The following is a 19,365-nucleotide window of genomic DNA, read 5'->3' as shown; positions in this document are numbered from 1 at the left end:
TGCATTGTGGTAAACTGTGGTCAATGTCATGGGACAAAGTGTATGTGAACTGCTGTATGGAAAGTGAATTTGGTCTGTAAACTTTCACCCAAATAACAATTAAAAAAAAAAGTTTTTGACTAGCTGCTCAGAGCCACACAGCTGATAATAGGGTCTCCATGTGATCATGATCTTAAACGACAGACTATGTAATCCATATACTTAGTCATTTGTTTTGCTTTTCATTAAATTTCTGAAGAGCTAAAATCAAGCAATTTCCTTAAAAGACGTTAAGTTTCAGGGTATTCACAGGTTTTTCAAAAATCTATATGATGATTAAATAATAGTAAAGGTTTATGCTAGCTAATGGTAAAATAATTTCAACTAATGGAAACATGAAGAGTTTTAATGCCTGTCGTCTCTGTCACTAAAAAAGAAATGTCTATTAAAGACTACAATAATCATATGAACACTTCAGCTTAGGGGCAAAGGCAAATTGTATTCAATTAAATCAGTCCCTTGTTTTCACTCTTACGAAACCAAATCTTCCAGAATTCACATAGGATACCAGGAACTTACTTTGACCTGAGGGTAGGATTTCTTGTTCTTTTCACTAGACGCACCAGGAAGTCCACCATGGGATGGGCCTTCACATACATAACGGAAACGAAATCCTCTCTGCAAAGATGAACATAGGGTGAACAAGTTTGATAAATATTTATTAACAACTATAGTGATAAAGTTACAGAATTCTAATTCCAATGTGTATCAGATGAGAGAAGAAAAATATAAAAGGGTCTCTATAAATGAGTATCACTTTTCCTATGATCTTATTAAGAACATTGATAACTGATATCTGTGCCGTGAGATGTGGCTAAAAGCCAGGTGCCTAACCAGGAGGTATCTCTTATGCTCTGCTTGAGTGGAGAGGAGACTGCTGAAGAGTTTTAAGTTTTTGTTTGGACTTGACTAAGGCTTCTTTGAATCAGAGCTTCCTTATCTTAAGTTGCCACTGCCAAGCTATTTGAAAATTATGCTTCTTTGACTTTTATATTAAGGAATTCCTCATCAGCTCTGATTACAGTTGGCTCCAGGGGGAATACAGAAATGTAGCATTAAACATATTACATCAGTGTGGCAGATCCACCCTACACTGAACTCTGCATCTGGTGTACCTTACTCAACATATAACCAAGCTCATGCTGGGTATGTTAACTGATCGAAGTGAATCTAAAACCAGACATTCCCCTTAAATATTCTTGATGACTCAGGAATTTTACAGGTAATCAATGAAGGGCTAGCTGGAACTCTTTAATATGTGAACTACTGTGCACTGACAAACATCTAAACGAAAGACTAAACCCACTGCCGTGGAGTCGATTCCAACTCACAGTGACCTTATAGGACAGAGTAGAACTGCTTCATAGGGTTTCCAAGTCTGAAATATTTATGGAAGCAGACTGTCACATAGTCTTCAGTGAAGCAGCTGGTGGATTCGAACTGCCAACCGATCGGCTGACAGCTGAGGGCTTTAATAGCTGTACTGTCAGGGCTCCTTGATAAACATCTAAGTGCCATGTTTTTCTCATCTATACAAATGAAAAGATTAGAAGCAGACTCTTCAAGTTCTACTCCAGTTCTAACTTTTGATGACTTTCAAAAGAAATTTTATTGTAATTATGCATATTTATATTCAAAGAATAAAACAAGGACAATTCTTGGAATGAATCTCATCACCATATTCAGGGAACTTTCATTGTATTTCCTGAAAGACTCAACTAATAACTGCTTTAAAATGATGTCAAGCTATTTGTAGTAATGTTACTAGTTTATAATTGCACAGTCACTTAAGCAGGTTCTCCCCCCACCCAAATTCACCCTTTTGCAAAAAGAACAGCATGTTAACATGCTTTAAGGAACATCTTCATGTTTCATTTCTTTTTATTGTGGCACTGACTACTTCAATTAAACAGTGCTAAATTATTAGGTTATCAGGAGTACCCCACACCCTGTACTTGCTAGTGGGGGTTTCCTACCTCATATATCTTTTTCTTTTTTTAATTGTGATTTGGGTGAAAGTTTACAGAAAAAATTTACTTTCCATATAGCAGCTCACGTACACTTTGTCTCATGACATTGACTACAATTTACCACAATTCAGCAGCTCCCCTCCCACTTCCTCCCCATAGTTACCTCTTCCCTGTGCCCTTCCTTCCATGCACTCCTGCCCTCTGAGCTGTCTCCCTGTGTATACACAGCCCTTCTATTCTCCCATGATTGTTCTCTCCAAGGAGTGTATCTAGCTAATATAAATGTTCACCTCACATGCCTGTCTTTTGTTTGGGTGGAAGCCACAGAGTGTGTTCAATTCCAGACCTGAATGGCAGCTAGGGGCCATAGTCTCAGGGGTTCCACCACGTTCTATCAGACCAGCAAATCTGGTCCCTTTTATTTTTTTAATGTTTTTGAGTTTTGTTCTACATTGTTCTCCCACTCTATCCAGGATCTCCTACATAGATCCCTCTCCAAGTGGTTAACAGTGGTAGCTGGGCACCATCTAGTTCTTCTGGTCTCATAGTTGTATACACTGAGGCAATCCTCAGAGAAGAGACCCATTGTTGCATCTAGATGGCCGCTTGCAAGCTTTTAAGATCTCAGTCACTACTGGCCAAAGTAGGATGTGGAACAATGTTTCGTGTAGTATGTTATGTCAGTTGAGCTTCACATCCCCTGCAATTATGGTCCCTAGCCCACAGGTCCAACTACTCGCTCCCTCTGGGTAGCAGGCTGTGCCCAAGAAGTAACTACAACCTTGTTCCCTGTCACATTCAAGTATCTTTGCAGACCCAGTAAACATGAACGTTTTCTTTTTTTTAATTTTCTTTTCTTTTTTCTTTTTTTTAATGCATTTTATTGGAGTATGATTTACGTATAGAGAAATACACAAAACTAAAGTGACATGGGTCAATGCATTTTTTTTTTTTTTGCAGTGTTCCCTCCCCTCTCACCCCTGGCAACCAACAAAGAAAGTTTCCCTCCATATAGAAACCTTTCCTTGACCCTCCACAACAATGAACTAATACTGTATTTGTCCTTCTGATTGACTTATTTCATGCAGCATAATGTCCTCCAAGTTCATCCACATTCTGCAGTGTTTTGCAGACTGTACATTATTCTTTGGAGTTTGGTCATCCACTCCTCCACTGATGGGTACATAGATTGTTTCCATCTTTTTGCTATTGTAAATAGTGCTGCAATGAACATGAGTGTGCATATATCTGTTCCTGTCCTGGCTCTCACCTCTCTAGCTATACCTAGTAATGGGATTGCTGGGTCAAACTGTATCTCCGATTCCAGCTTTCTAAGGAATCACCATATTGCTTTCCACCGTGGTTACATCACTTCACAGTCCCACCAGCAGTGTACGAGAGTCCCAATCTCTCTATATCCCCACCAGCATATGCTATTTTTCTGTCTTGTTGAACCTTGGCATCAGTGCTGGGATGAGATGGTATCTCGTTGTTTTGATTTGCATCTTTCTGATGGCCAATGATTGTGAGCACCTCTTTATGTATTAGCTGGCCACCTGAGTATCCTCCTTGGTGAAGTCTATTCATGTCTTCTGCCCATTTTTCAACTGGATTGTTAATTCCTTTGGTGTTGAGGCATTTGAGTTTTCTATAAATCTTAAGCAATAAGTCCCTTGCCAGATATGTAATTTGTTGCTGTCATTTTTGTTATGTGCTTTTTTGTGGTGTTGACTTCTTTGTTACATATAATTTTCTATGCTGAGCACGTTTTGTTTATGAATCGTGTTATTACTTCCTTCATTGCTCTTGTTTTAGTATTTGCTAAATATTTGTGCCAGTCCTCTTTTTTATTCTGATGTGAAGGTTTATCATTTTTCTTTGAGGTTATCTTGTGATTTATAGTTTTCTTCCCAACTTTAGAACAGTCCATTCTATCTTGTAGTTGTATTGACATCCCTACCATCTAGAATTTCTGTAACGACACAGTTTTATCCCTCTTTTTTGTTGTAGTTGTCCTCATTTGTCAATTAATGTCTCTGGTTCCCCATTTACAATCTTGTAGGGTTATTTACTTTGGATGCTTCCATGGCTGGGTTGGTTTCTGGGTTATATCATCATGTGTGTTAATGGTCAGTTGTTGTTGGCTGTTGTTGCTTCTCTGTCCATAGGACTCCCTTTAGCATCTCTTGTAAGGTTGGTCTGGTTTTAACAAATTCCCTTAATTTCTGCTTATCTGGAAATGTCCTAATTTCCCCATCATATTTGGGGGACAATTTTGCTGGGTACATAATTCTTGGTTGGAGATTTTTCTCTTTCAGGGTTTTATATATACCATCCCATTGTCTTCTCGCCTGCATGGTTTCTGCCAAGAAGTCTGAGCTTAGTCTTATTGGTTGCCCCTTGTAGGTAACTTTTTGTTTTTCCCATGCTGCTCTCATGATTCTTTCTTTGTCTTTGGTTTTGGTGAGTTTATGATATGTCTTGGTGATTTTCTTTTGAGGTCTATCCTGTTGGGGTTTGTTGGAATTCCTGAATGGATATATTCTTATCTTTTATCATATCAGGGAACTTCTCTTCCAACAAGTCTTGGACAATTTTCTCAGTGGCTTTATTTGTGTCTTCCTGTTCTGGAATTCTGATTACATGTAGGTTATTCCTTTTGATAGTATCCCACATGAACCTTAGGCTTTCTTCATTTTGTTTTGACCTTTTTTTCTGATTGATCCCTTTCTAAAGAAGTATTCAGGTATTTGTCTTCAATCTCATTAATTCTGTCTTCCATTGATTCAATTCTACTTCTTTGCCCTTTCAGTGTGTTATCTATTTCTGACAATTTAGTATTAATCATCTGGATTTCTATCTGTAGATTTAGAATCATTTCTAATTTTTCATTGATTTTGTCATTTTGTTCTTGTATTTTCTTCTGAAATTCTTTTAGGGTTTTGTCTGTGTTTTCCTTGATCTGCCTCTCAAACCTTTGAAGATAACTAAATATAATTCTTTTGAATGCCTTATCAGGGAGTTCCAATGCTGCATCTTCCTCAGGGATGTGTTTTGGGTCTGTATCCTGGTCCCTTGTTCCTCCTGCTTTATCTCGCTTCTTTGTACGGATTGTGATGCTCTGTTGTCTCTAAGGTATTGTGATGTTTTTATGTTTATATTTAATTGGTGATTGCATGTTGGAGTGACTTACCCACAATTTTTGTTTTCTTTGTATGTTATCTACACAAGCAGGGTACTGTGTTGCACTCCTCTATTCACTAGTTGATGGCACTTATACACTCACCACCTGTCTCCTTTCCTGTTGTCAGCCTCTTGTATGTCCCTGCTGACTGTGACAAACAGAGCCTATTCTTAGGTCCCTGGAATCCAAATGAGAGTGCTATCACTTTAATATCCAAAATGGCCACCGCTTGTAAACATTCAGAATGGCTGCACCCTCGGGTCACTTTAAATATCCAAAGTGGCTGCCACATAAACAATCAAAATGGCTGCACCCTCCAGGCAGCAGAAAGTCCACATCTCAGGCTGTGTCCCTCCTTGTTGATTCCCTTTCTAATCATAGGCCACCAGTACAGTGTTCCCTACAGCCCTTGGTGACCAGGGCTGATCTTTAGGTGAATTCTCAGGTCCCTACACCACTTGGAACTATACAGGCTGTTGGTCCCGTCAGAGTAGCTGACAGTCTGCAGCTCCAATCGTCTCTATACTCACTGTTTTCATTCAGGTTTTTCCATTAGTTGGTGCCTAATCCACTTCTGTATAGTTCCTTTCAAAGCTCAGGGCTCCAGGGTTATCTTCTGTATCTCTGTCAATTAGTTCTTCTTTTCTTTGTTGAAGAGGGTCTGTGTTGCTTGTCTGCCTATTCCTCCATCTTACGAGAAGTCTAAACATGAAAGTTTTCGTAGCAACTTTGATCTCATAGACCAATATAAAATTTTTGCCTTTTTCAGCATTTTTACCAAGGAGCTCTGGTGGCACAGCGGTGGGTTGCTAACCAAAGGTCGGTAGTGTGAACTCATCAAGCACTCCACAGGAGAAAGATGTGATAGTCTGCCTTTGTGAAGATTTACAGCCTTGGAAACCCTATGGGGCAGTTCTAATCTGTCCTATGGGATCTCTATGAGTCAGAATTGACTTGACAGTAGTGGGTTTAATTTGGTTTGGTTTAGTAGCATTATACCTAGTAGGATCTTGCAGAAATGTCTCTGATTGGTCCAGAAGCACTGAACCATTTTAAGTTTCTGGGAAGCATCTATAACTTTCCTATATTCTCTGAGACTCGGTAACTTCCAAAGAGGATCAATACTAACATATGTCTGTAATGAACTACCAAAAAACAAATAAACTCACTGCCATTGAGTTGATTCCAACTCATAGCAACCCCCTTTGGGTTTCCAAGGCAGTAAATCGTTACAGAAGTAGATTGCCCAATCTTCCTTCCATGTAATGAAGTAAGGCCTGAAATAAATTTCCTAATCTGGGAAATTTCCTTATGGTGTACATGGGTTTGCAGTGTATGGTCAACTCATAAAAGCTGACATCTTGTATATAGTTCAAGAGATTCCAAACTTCATTTTCAGGGAAGCCTTCTGAGGTGAGATTAGTCATTTAAGGGGAGTTCCCCAGCTTTGCCACTGACAAAATTCATATTACAATATAAGCTACAAATTCACCTTTTGTAGTTTATTTTTATTAATTAAATGACATTTCTAAAAGTGTGAAAAAGTAACAGCATGTATAGCATTGAGCCTCCAGAACTGGCTAACCATAAAGATACAGATTTATTTGACTGCTAACCAATTTGAACACCACTTCAGTTTTTAAGCAGTATTAGATAATTAACACTGAATAATATGCAGCAGAACTGGATTCTAAAGATTAGTAATCTATGCATGACTCATCTCTGTCAGAGCTGGGGAAAGTCTGTGGTAAAGAGGCCCAGAAGAAAAAAGAACATTTCTTTAACCTTTATTTAAAAAAAAAAAAAAAAAAAATTAATAAAGCGATTCATTATCTTTAATCACTAAATTCCTTTTGGGCAGCGGAAAAATAAGATTCATGTATATCTGCATATCTTATTTGTTTGATATTAAACTACAGGTAAAGAGGCAAGCCTTAATAGTTGGCTTATTGTTTGAAAAAATAGTTAATACATATTATTCATGGTCGCATAAGAGTATCTGGGAGCTCTGGTAGCGTAGTGCCTAAGGCACGTGACTGCTGACCAGAAGTCTGGCGGTTCAAACCCACCAGCCAATCCTCAGAAAGAAGATTGGGCAATCTACTTCTGTAGAGATACCGCCGTGGAAACCAAGGAGGAGTCGCTATGAGTCAAATTGACTCTCTGGGAGTGAGTTTTGTTTTGTTTTGTTTTGTTTTTTATAAAATTATCTTAAATCCTATGCAAAGGAATTTTTAACCTGAAAATGAAAATTTGTAACTCCTAACAGCTCCCCATACCCCCACCCCCCGGAAGATCAGAAGTTTTCAAATGCATGGTCTGGATGTGTTTCTGAGTCTACATTTCTGAGATTAACGGTCTGCCAATCTGCAACTATTCATCTCAGTAACTCCATTTGCTTAAAATGAGTCTTCAACCTCAAAGGCAAGGCTATATCCATCCGGTCACAAAGTCTGACTTAAATACAACCTTCTTACTTTCACTGGAGTCAGACATCAAAATAATATAAGTTTGGTAAACATATACATTGTTTTTTTCACATGAGCTTTACTTATCTAGATACAGTGAATTAAATTCTGAATTCTGGAACCATATTAATCCTTCAAGGAAATCATAAATGTTAATCTTTCCTTTAGACTACTGAGCTCTTGATAAGAAAATAATTTTTAAAATTAATTTTCCTGTTATGCTTATGAAAATGAATATTTGGAAAACATACTTAATCTGGTATGAAGACAAATAAGTTTTGGTTGATTTCTCAGTTTCATGAATTACTCAGATTGTATAGGCTAGTAAATTTTCCAGGGTGCCAAATTACTGGGATTTTAGAGGATGAATTTCCAATGGGAGATCCTTTGGGAGGATTTGTGACCTCCTGTGAGAAATCACTGCTACAGAACTGGACATGAAAGTAAGGAAGTCATACTTGCAGTCCATGGAGCCAGAGTGTACCACCCCAAAATCAACTAGAATAATGCCCCAAAGACTCATGTGGCTTTCCTATTCCCACATCCAAACTTTCATGTAATTTTGACCTTGTAAGGATAGTCTTTTTGGTCATACATAAGAGATATACATCCTTTAAATGTTGACCAAATCCAAACACATATATAATAATGCCATAATTCTCCTGAACTATGAGAAAACAAATTTCTGTTCTTTAAAGCCACTATTTATCATATTTCTGTTAAAGCAGCACTAGAACACTAAGTAATTTAACTGTAAGAGGCAGGTCTAGGTATCCTCAGCTTCACATGAATGTGGTAAAGCACATCTATTCAGAGATTTCCTGATTTTGTCCTCATTCTATAGGCGACTATACCATTACCTCCATCTCCTAACAACTGAAATCTCCTTTAAGCAGATATTAAAGATTCTCTTTCCTCATTTTTCAAAGTATTGGTCTCATCCAACTTCCAATAAATATTTTTCCATTGAGTTAGATCATGGTAAGGAGGTAATTTCAATTCCTGGCTACCTTCTACAGAATCCAGTGGTAAGAGAGCTTGAAAAAATAAAATGCTTCTCTTCTGACTCCAAAGAGACTGAGTCTAAAACTATCAGCAGTTGGAACAGAATTAACTGTTATTTTAGTACTCAATCAACCTCCTACTGCTAATTTTAATATTTTAGGTTTTATGACAGAAGCTCTTTAGAGGTTGAAGCTACAAAAAGGAAGGAAAGAGGCTAAATATGACATGTGTGAGCACATGGACATGACTCAATATATGTGAACTGCATGTATGTGTATTTCCTTGCAAATGAAAATAAACAGAGATAAGCTATGCCTTATCTGGACATGGCTTGTAAGCTAAACTGGTAATGATAGCAGGATTCCGAGGCTCTGTAATTAACCAGAGATTTACAGGACTGTATACTGTGTGTGGAGACAGGTTAAGAATGACAAAGAGAAATTTAAGGAGGATGCATAAAGTCGTTATGTAATTTGGAAGATTGTTGTGCTTCTAGATAAGCTACTGCCTTCATAAAATTTATTTACTATTACTCAGCTTGAGATTTTAGTATTAGACTTACTCATCTAACATTTTAATAAAAGTCCCACCCCTTTAATCTTCTTACCTGTTTAGGTTGCTCTAATATTTGAAGGTATGGGCCATCTGCTAAAACAAAAACAACAAACAGAAACCAAAAGAAACTGTGAGGCTTCTCAAATTTGGTATAAAATATAAAATAAATAAAAAACTGAAATTATGTTTCTAAATAGAGGTTTCAATCAGTTATTTCAGCTAAAATTCCACAAGGATATATTATCTTTCACTTTTGAAATTGTAAATTTATCCTTTTTTTTTTTTTTTAACAACAGTTCTATACCTTTGGAGAGCCATCATAAATAAATGTTTGTTGAATGATGTTGAGTGATGGCACACTGCCTAGTCCAACAGAAGGCATATGGTGGCAAGAATTAATATGTTCTAACTAAGCATCTTAAAAAGAACACCAAAGCCACTGCCGTTGAGTCAATTTCTGGCTCATAGTGACCCTGCAGAACAGAGAGCTTCCCACAGGGATTTCAAGACTGTGTATCTTTACAGAAGCAAACTGCCACATCTTTCTCCCATGAAGCAGCTAGTGGGCTCAAACTACTGACTTTTCAGTTAGCAGCTGAGCGCTTTAGCCACTGCACCATCAGGGCTCCTTAAAACGCCACACATACCAATTAAAAGTAAGTACCACTTTTTGGGGCACTATGAAGGTCTTTTTCCTTCACGTGGTTAGACACTGATTTCCACTCCCGGGTGCCTTCTCAAAAAGAATGTGATTTACGTGAAATTAGAAGGGACTGAGCTAGCACTTGCATGTGTGCAATACACAGACATTGATCTCAGGTTACCTGCTTTTCCTTACACTAAGTATTCAGTTCCTTTCCCTTACACCTAAATCCATAACTTCATTCCTCAACTGCCTACCTTGTCTTCTCCCTCCCTCAACTCACTTAAATATGATTAATCAGACGTGGTGGATTCTTCTTATCAATCCATACTTCAGACATTTATATGAAATTTTTTTCATACTGTGCTCTCATATAAATTCTGTCCAGAAACAGCATGAGTATTTTTTAAAATACAATCCTGAAAATAACAATTTAATTGAAGTTAGCACATCAATTAATTATTGCAAAAACAATGAAAAATAAAAGCTTAATCCATACCTCCACTGTATCTGACTTTGGGAATTCAGAGGAAAATCAGAACCTCTGAGAGCATAAATACAAATTGACTGAACATGAGAAAGTCCCTAAACTCCCCAGCTAGTTTTTATGTCAACAGTATAATAACCCACAGTTCTGCAGTAAATGAAGGCATATGGTGTCTCTCAATTGTTTGAATGTAAATTAAGATATTTGTTACTAAAAAATTCTAAAATATTTCTTTGCCCATTTTAATGTCTGCTGTCTCTCAGCTAGGAGCTCTCATGGTGCTGTGGTTAAAACAACAGATTGCTAACCAGAACACTGGCAGTTCGAACCCACCAGCTACTCCGAAGGAGAAAGATAAAGCACTCTGCTTCTGTAAAGTTTTATAGCCTTGGAAACGCACTGCAGCACTTCTACTCTGTCCTACGGGGTCGTTGTGAGTCAGAATCAACTGAATGGCAGGAGGTTTGGCTGGAAGGAGAGAAGGGTCTCTCAACTAGAAATTTAAGACCTTTTCTTTCTTTTCATCACCCCCCTTAAATAACAAGTCCTATGGTTGGCAGTTCAAATCCACCAGCTGCTCTGTGGAAGGAAGATGGGGCAATCTACTTCAGTGAAGATTTACCAACTCAGAAACCCAATGGGGGTCGCTATGAGTTGGAATTAACTCGAAGGCAGTGAGTTTATTATTTTAAATAAGTAAATCCATGAAGAAGAGACAAACTTTTAGGTTGAAATTAAGAGTAAATTATAACTTAGAAGAGAATTTATCTTCTTAGTGTTACAATGAATCAGGATAAGGCTAGAGAACTGTAGGAAACAAATACATAATTGTTTCCTGTTATTCTTCATGAAATTCACAGGTTGAAATATGGGAGTAACTGGCTAATGTAGTATAATTTGGGTAATGTATCTTCTGTTGTCTGCATGAAATTAATTCCTAGAAATTTTAAACCATTTTAGGAAAGAAATTACAATTTAAAAACTCTAAAACAAAATGGCTAAAATTAAATTTTTATAAGGAAGTAAAGCCAAATTAGAAATAAAAATATTCTCACACTATTAGTATACAATCTTGCTTGGTAAGATAGAGGAAGACCTTCAATGAGGTGGATTGACACAGTGGCTTCAATACTGTTTGAGCTCAAACACAGCAACAATTGTGAGGATGGTGAAGGACCATGCAGCATTTTGTTCTTTTGCACACAGGGTCACTGTGAATCAGAACTGACTTGGCAGTGTCTAACAAATAACAACCACCACCACCATATATAACCTAGGGAGCCCTGATGGTGCAGTGGGGTTAAGCACTTGGGTGCTAATTTAAAGGTCAGTCATTTGAACTTACGGAGCTCTGGTGGCATAGTGTCTAAGGCATTTGACTGCTAACCAGAAGGCTGGCTGTTCAAACCCACCAGCCACTCCTCAGAAGGAAGACTGGGCAATCTACTTCTGTAGTGATACCACCTCGGAAACCCAAGGAGGTGTTGCTATGAGGCAGGACCAACTTAACAGCAGCGAGTTAATATGAACCTACCAGGCCCTCCACAGGAGAAAAGATTTGGTCATTTGCTACTATAAAGATTAACTGCCCCCTATTGGGGCAGTTCTATTCTGTCACTTTAGGTTGCTATGAGTCTAATTAACTCAACAGCACACAGTAATATACAATCTATATGACAATATAATCTATATACTCATTAAAACATTTTCTTTATAATGTTAAATGTATATCAAGAGAATAGGCCTCTAAGAAAGCACATTTGGAAAAGAGGCCATGGAAAATTTAGAGGATGCTTAGAGGAGCTCTGGTAGCATAGTGCCTAAGGCACCTGATTGCTAACCAGAAGACTGGCAGTTCAAAACCACCAGCAATTCCTCAGAAGGAAGGTTGGACAATCTACTATCAGTAGTGATACTGCCTTGGAAACCCAAGGAGGGGTCACTATGAGTCAGGTTAGACTCAGTGGCACATAACAACAACAACACAGCACACTTACAGTAAACTTTGAGTGCCTCACTTCTTATTAATTCTCCTAAAAATATTTGCAGTTTGGCTATTGTTTTTCTTATAAGATTTAATTTCCTTTAAACATGTGAAATTTTAAGGTTTGGGAATTTTATTAGTAAAATAGGACCATTTTTCTCTTTCAGGGAACACACTCAAGAGCTAAATCAACTAGAAAATTAAATTTGATATGCATATATTTGTTTTAAGGTCAATTTTCCTTTGGCTACATTTCTGTTCCATGAAAGTAACATCCCACTGTGCAGAAAATTTAAATTATAGTGTAATACACAGATTTAACAATAGTACCCCATTCCATGTAGTTTTCAAAAAGTAGCAGAACTAGGAAAGGTTTCATATTTCAAGAAATACCTAAGAGTTAAAAAAAAAAATCCATATGAAATTACACATTAATATTGGTTTAGGTAAACTCTCTATGCCTTTAATATGTGAATAATATTTTTATACATATTAGATTATAAACTTGGGCTACTGCAATAGAGACAACTGGCAGCAAGGAAAAATATATTGATAAAATTAATGGGTTAATAACAACTGGAAAATAAGATTTTTAGGTATAATTTAAAAATTCTGTTCTAATATTATGGCAAAATAATTTATACAACTTGAAGCTCTGATAACAGAATAGTTCCCGAGATGGTTCTTTTGCTCATCTATTGTTATATCCACAAACTTGAAGGAATAAAAACATTAATGTCTGCCTAGGATATTATTTGGCATTCACAGGCATTAAAATATGCACATTTCCTGAAGGCAGAACCCAGCTGTTGTAATTTCAATAAGGCATTAATACTAAGGAAAATAATTTCGACCTCAGGAAAAAAAAAGTTCACAGGAAGCACAAAAGCTACTAAGATATTTACTTGCACACAGGAAAGGGACCTGAAGCTCAAATTGGATAGCGCCTTGTAAGATCTCAGAGATGATAGCTTAAAAAAATATATATTCTATGTGGTAAATAGAGAAAGACCTCGGCAGTAAAACTTGTGCCAGTGAAGATGAAAGTACAGCAAATAAGTTTTTCCCTTTCATGAACTAGAATTGCTAAAGACAAAAATGCAGAAAAGCATTCTGATCTAAAACATAATAAAAATAAGTGTCAGAGTAATAATAGCAACTTTAAATAGGAACAATACAAACTGGATAAAGCTTCCCAAGGTGGACAAGCAAGTCCAAGGTAAACAAAATAGCCTGATGTCTCACTTCAATGATTAGAAAACTCCCTCTTTTATACACTATCTCCATAATTCACTCATATTGCTTTTGAACATTGGTTTAATGATGTGAGGAGCTAAACAGAACATAAAACACACCAACACATAGAGCTTATATATAAACCAATAAATATAAGAGACTAAATGAGCTAAAAATTTTTTTGATCAGTCATATAAGATTAGACAATATGCAAATGGGAATAATTAATACAGTCATGTTAGAAAAAAGATTACTATTATGAGTTTTACCCAATTGGCCAGAATGTAAAGCTAAAGACCCTTTAGAAAGGTAATTTTTCTACTGAGAGATTTTTATGGTTTTTGTACACTTTGTTTCCCTACTGCCTGGCATACAACAGGCCCTCGGAGATATGTTTTTGGAACAGAAGGGAAGAATGAAGATTGTCTCATCTGAATCTGGGAGTTAAAGTGAACCCAGAAACAATAAGATTGGGAGAAAAAGAAAATGTTTCCATTACTGAGGAAAGAGCAAGAGTTTAGCATCAAAGTAAAGAAATTCCTTTTAAGCTGTGCTAGCAGGTATCCATCCTAGCAGTTATTAGTAATGAGTCATTCAATGAGTAAGTGAGGAAAAACATTTTTGTGTAAGTATTTTTCAAGAAAATATATTGAAAGATTGATTTTTAAGCCATTAATTACCATGTCCTTTCTAAGTACACCACTGAATTTCTGAAACAGCCTACCTGTAAATTCTTGATTTAAGAAACTGAAAACAAAATGACAGGACAACAGGGATAAGGGATGAGAAAAATGTATAAACTTCTTACCTGTTGGCAACGGCATCTCTGGTTGAAATAATTCTGGGTTAAACATTGGACGATTCAATGGTTCCAAGTGATACATCTGTAAAAAAGAAAAATCATTATTTTTCCAACACTGCATTAAAAATTTGAATTTGGAACACCTAAACATAATTATAGGAACCAAAGTAAAGCCAAAAACAAAAATATGAAAATATTTCAAATCAGGATCTTAAAAATACTTTCATGAGACCTAGTCAGGTTCTCTTGTGTACTGAAGTTTACATAGGGTTGGGCTATGTTTATGTGACAAAGGGATTTGAGAAGAATAACCTAGCTATAAAGTCCACAGAGGCAAGGACCTGGTTTATCTTATTAATTTACCTTCTGGGTCAAGTGTACACATCGCAGATTGTACACTCAAAAAATATTTATTGAATGCAAGATTTGAAGCTTGTACTCTTTTAAAAATATAATGCTATATCAATTCCAAAGCCCCTGAAAATAAGCATATGAATATAATCCTGAAAGTGTATATATTTCTTTTATGCTGGTAAATGTACCCCTATTGTAGCTACCTAATTTCAAGGCCTGAAAGACAAAGACAGCAGCCCTAGAATAATTTATAGAAAACTGAAAATATAATTTATAGTTCAAAGAGCTGATGACTGAGCACTGAGTTCCCTCATATTTTTCCCCACTTTTATTTTCCTAGCACAATACAAAATAGCTGAGACATAGTGGGTATGGCAGGCTGAATAATGGCCCCACAAAGATGTTAATAACTAATCTCCAATCCTGTGACTTGAAATGAATTTATATAGCAAAAGGGACTGTGTAGATGTGATTATATTAAGGATCTTCAGACAGGGACACTATCCTGGATTATCCAGGTGTCCTTATGAAAGGGAAGCAGAAGGAATAGTGTATGAGATGTGATAATGGAAGCAGGAGGTTGGAGTGATGCAAGGAGGGGATCACAAGGCAAGGAATGAGGTGGTCTCTAGAAGCTGAAAAAGGCAAGGAAACAGAAGGAATGCAACCAGTATGCCGAATTTAGACTTACGACCTCCAGAACTTTAAGAAAATAAATTCATTTTGCTTTATGCCACTAAAAAACCCCACAGCCATTGTGTCGATTCAGACATTGTGTCGAACCTATAGGACAGAGTAGAGCTGCTCCATAGGGTTTCCAAGCCTGTAAATCTTTATGGAAGCAGACTGCTTCATTTTTTTCCCATGGAGTGGCTGGTGGGTTTGAACTGCCACTTTTGGTTAGCAGCTGACTGCTTTAACCACTGTGCCAACAGAGCTCCTATTAATGCACGAAGTATGCAGTAATTTGTTACAACAGTTAACTGATACAAGGGGTATAATATACATTGTTTTTAAATTATTGTGATTTAAGTTTACAGAGCAAATTCATTTTCCATACAGCAGTTCTTACACATTTTGTTTCATGACACTGACTGCAATTCCCCAGTGTAACAGCTCTCTTCCCACTTCCTTCGGTAGTTACCTCTTCCCTGTGGCCTTCCCTCCCATGCACTCCCGCCTGCCCCCAGCTGTCTCCCTGTGCAAACACTGCCCTTCTGTTCGCCCATGATTGATTGCTCCAAGTAGTGTATCTACTTGATGTAAATGCTCAGCCCAGATTTCTGTCTTTTGTTTGGCTGGAAGCCCTAGGAATGACTTCAATTCCACACCTGAAGGGTAACTAGGGGCCACAGTCTTAGGGGTCTCACCAGGCTCTATCAGACCAGCAAAACTGGTCTTTTTTTTTTTTTTTTTTTTTTTTATGATTTTGGGTTTTGTTTCAAGTTGTACTCCCACTTATCCAGGATCTCCTGCACTGATGCCCCTCAGGGTAGTTGACATTGGCAGCTGGGCATCAGTTAGTTCTTGGACATGAAATACATTTTGATGGAATGTAACTCTATCTTGATAACAGCCAGATAATTACTAATAATTTCTTATCTCAAGAACAAATTTTTCTTTCTACTTGGTTCATTCAGGTTTAAATTCATATTTCTGAACTTGCTATTTGCTTCAGTCTAAAGAAGTCACTTGTTTGAATCCTGTGTGGACAGCACAGAAACAAATAATACATCACTCTTTTACAATGTGCTAGTTAGCTCTGGTAGCTTAGTGCCTAAGGTACTTGACTGCTAACCACAAGGCTGGAGGTTCAAACCCACCAGCCACTCCTTGGAAGGAAGGTTGGGCAATCTATTTCTGTAGTGACACTGCCTCAGAAACCCAAGGAGGGGTCGCTGTGAGTCGGGTTCAACAAGACAGCATATAACAACAGTTATTAAGTGCGCTGGAACTAGTATGAAAAAAAAACAAACAAATGAGATGTACAATTTGCCTCCTTGTCTTTATTAATAAATTACTGGTGATTTTGGGCACCTAAGAATCTAGTGTGTATAGTTAAATCAAGAGTAATAAAAGAAGTGTTTGTTTAAGAATACTTCAGATCCAATTTTGAAGAGTAAAAATTTCTAACTGAGGAACAGTATGCTTGCTCCACTTCAATGCTTAAGAGCAAAGCTCATCAATGCTATTCATTGTTTGCTGGAAAGGAAATATAAGGAATAAAAAATAAATGTGATTGTAAAAAGGGCTCTACCTTATAGGGAATATTCATCAGTCTCAGAGCAGAAAAGATAAACTAGCAGGAAAAAAATTTACTCCTCTGTGGTCCCACAAGGGGCTAAAATGACCAGTTAGAAAGCAAAACACTTATCTTAAGAGGAGAAGAAGAGAGAGACACACATTCTGCTTCAGACAAAGAAAAGAGAAGCTGTGTTGTGCTGCAGCTTGCACTGATTGTAAAGTCAGGAATGGAGAGCAAATTCCAGAATACACTAAAACACTGAGGAGATCTCACTGAGAAGAACATGTAAACTTTAGGAAATGTAAACCATGAAGCTCATGGCAAGGGAAAACAAAACAAAACAAAAACTTCAAGGGCCTCTCCTCTCAAGAATGGAAATATCAGAACATGCCCCACCTCTGCTGCTGATGATCACAAAAATGCCCACATAAGAAAAACTTTCAAAATGAGTGTTTTCAGCATGTTTTACTCTTCGGTGGCATAAAGGGCCATCTCTTGTTGATAAGATTTCCTGTGTGTAGACAGGAAAGCATGGTTTAAAACCAAGCAGAAACAACCCTAATACTGGTTAGAGTTTGCCTTTAATTGCTAGCGACAGCATATTAAAAGTGAAAGGTAAAACAAAGGCTTTTGATAACACAAATAGCCAAACATCTTTCACACTGTAATCAAACAAGTTCCTAGATTTATCCTATATCACCATTTTTTACAATAAAATTCGAAAGAACCATCTTAACATCAAAGGCAATGCATACTAATTCTTCCTAAACCAATTAAAACATAACCAAGAATAATGAAAGCAGTATTAGTTTCTTCTCTGTAGAAACTATGCCAGACCTCTTAAAAAGTATTTCACTTCTTGTCTGAGTTTCTGCATGCATAAAATTGGGAAATCTATTTTCTCAGGTGGTTTGTTGCTAAAATATAAATAGGGAATGACTGTAAATATCGGACTAGGGTGTCCTGGTACCTGATGTTCCCTCTCCCTAGAATACCTCCTTTTGTCCTTGTCTATGCTAGCCAATTACATGTTCCATAACTCAATTTAAACAGACCTTCTGTGAACAGTCCTCCATAGACCTGGTCTTCCCTCTGGCAGAATCACAGGATACCTCTCAACATTTCTAAATTCATCTCCTCAATAAACAAATGGTGAATGAATAAACCTCAGTATTTTAAATACTTCTTAAAATCATTGCATTAAATTTTTAATATTCCCCACAGTGTAACTACTCTGTTGACAGAAACCAAACCCAATTCACTGCCATCTAGTCAGATCTGACTCATAGCAATGCCTCCTTGGGTTTCTGAGACAGTATCTCTAAGGAAGTAGATTGCCCAGTCTTTCTTCTGAGGAGTGGCTAGTGGGTTTGAACTGCCAGCCTTCTGATTAACAATCAAATGTCTTAGGCACTATGCCACCAGAGCTCCTTTGTTGTAGCTAGTGCCATCAAAACTAATTCTGATACATGATGACCCCATGTATGCAGAACAAAACTGTTCCATAGTGTTTTCAAAGCTGTGACCTTTTGGAAACAGATTGTCAGGCCTTTCTTCTGAGGTGCCTCTGGGTGCATTTGAATTGCAACACTAGTAGTTAAATGCTTAACCAACTGTATTACCCAGGGACTCCTGCAACTAACTACCCAAGAGTCTGGCTCATAAAACACACACACACACACACACACACACAAATATATGGGTGTATACATACTCATATATACATACATATACATACATACATACATATATATATATATATATATATTTGTAAACCAGTTGTTGTCTAGTCAATTCTCACTCATGGCAACCCCATGTGTATTACATCTATCTATAAGAGCTCTGGTGGCATAGTGCCTAAGACATTTGACTGCTAACCAGAAGGCTGGTGGTTAAAACCCACCAGCCACTCCTCGGAAGGAAGACTGAGCAATCAATCTACTTCTGTAGCGATACTGCCTCAGAAACCCAAGGAGGGGTTGCTAGGAGTCAGATTCAACTCAATGGCAGTGAGTTTTGTTACGTATATCTATAAATGGAGAAAGAGATAGGGAGAAGCAAAATGCGAATAACCAGAAACTTTATGTGAAGGTTTGTTGGAATATTCAACATTTCCGTAGAACTGGAATTTTTCAAAATAAAAAAGGTAGGAGAAAAAATGAAAAAAGAACACTAGTGTCCCTTCACAGTTCTGGTATAATAATGATAATGAACAGTTTTTTGCTCCCAAAGAGTCAGCTCTAACTGAAAGGTTGGAAGCTCATGTCCTCCCAGGAGTGTCTTGAAAGAAAAGTCTGGCAATATATTCCAAAAATTTTAGCCACTGAAAACCCTAGGGGCACAGTCCTACTCTAACACAGTCAGAAATGACTTCATGGCAACTTTTTTTTTTT

At 37.3% G+C, this 19,365-nt stretch overlaps 1 protein-coding gene across 1 annotated transcript in view; it reads right to left on the bottom strand.

The window, feature by feature from the left end:
- NFKB1 (nuclear factor kappa B subunit 1) overlaps positions 1 to 19,365 on the bottom strand; it is a 117,090-nt gene that overhangs the window by 96,568 nt on the left and 1,157 nt on the right. The window contains exons 2-4 of the mRNA XM_007953652.2: positions 14,380 to 14,455; positions 9,274 to 9,314; positions 559 to 657 (exon numbers count right to left, since the gene is read on the bottom strand). Of these exons, the coding sequence (XP_007951843.2) occupies positions 559 to 657; positions 9,274 to 9,314; positions 14,380 to 14,455 (216 nt within the window). The remainder of the gene's footprint in view (positions 1 to 558; positions 658 to 9,273; positions 9,315 to 14,379; positions 14,456 to 19,365) is intronic.

Source organism: Orycteropus afer, unplaced genomic scaffold (assembly GCF_000298275.1).
Source record: "Orycteropus afer afer isolate SDZICR_OR568_19922 unplaced genomic scaffold, OryAfe1.0 scaffold00403, whole genome shotgun sequence".
In the NCBI taxonomy this organism is placed as follows: domain Eukaryota; kingdom Metazoa; phylum Chordata; class Mammalia; order Tubulidentata; family Orycteropodidae; genus Orycteropus; species Orycteropus afer.
Note: the sequence above shows the minus strand (reverse complement) of the source record. Positions and strands in the feature narration are given on the sequence as shown.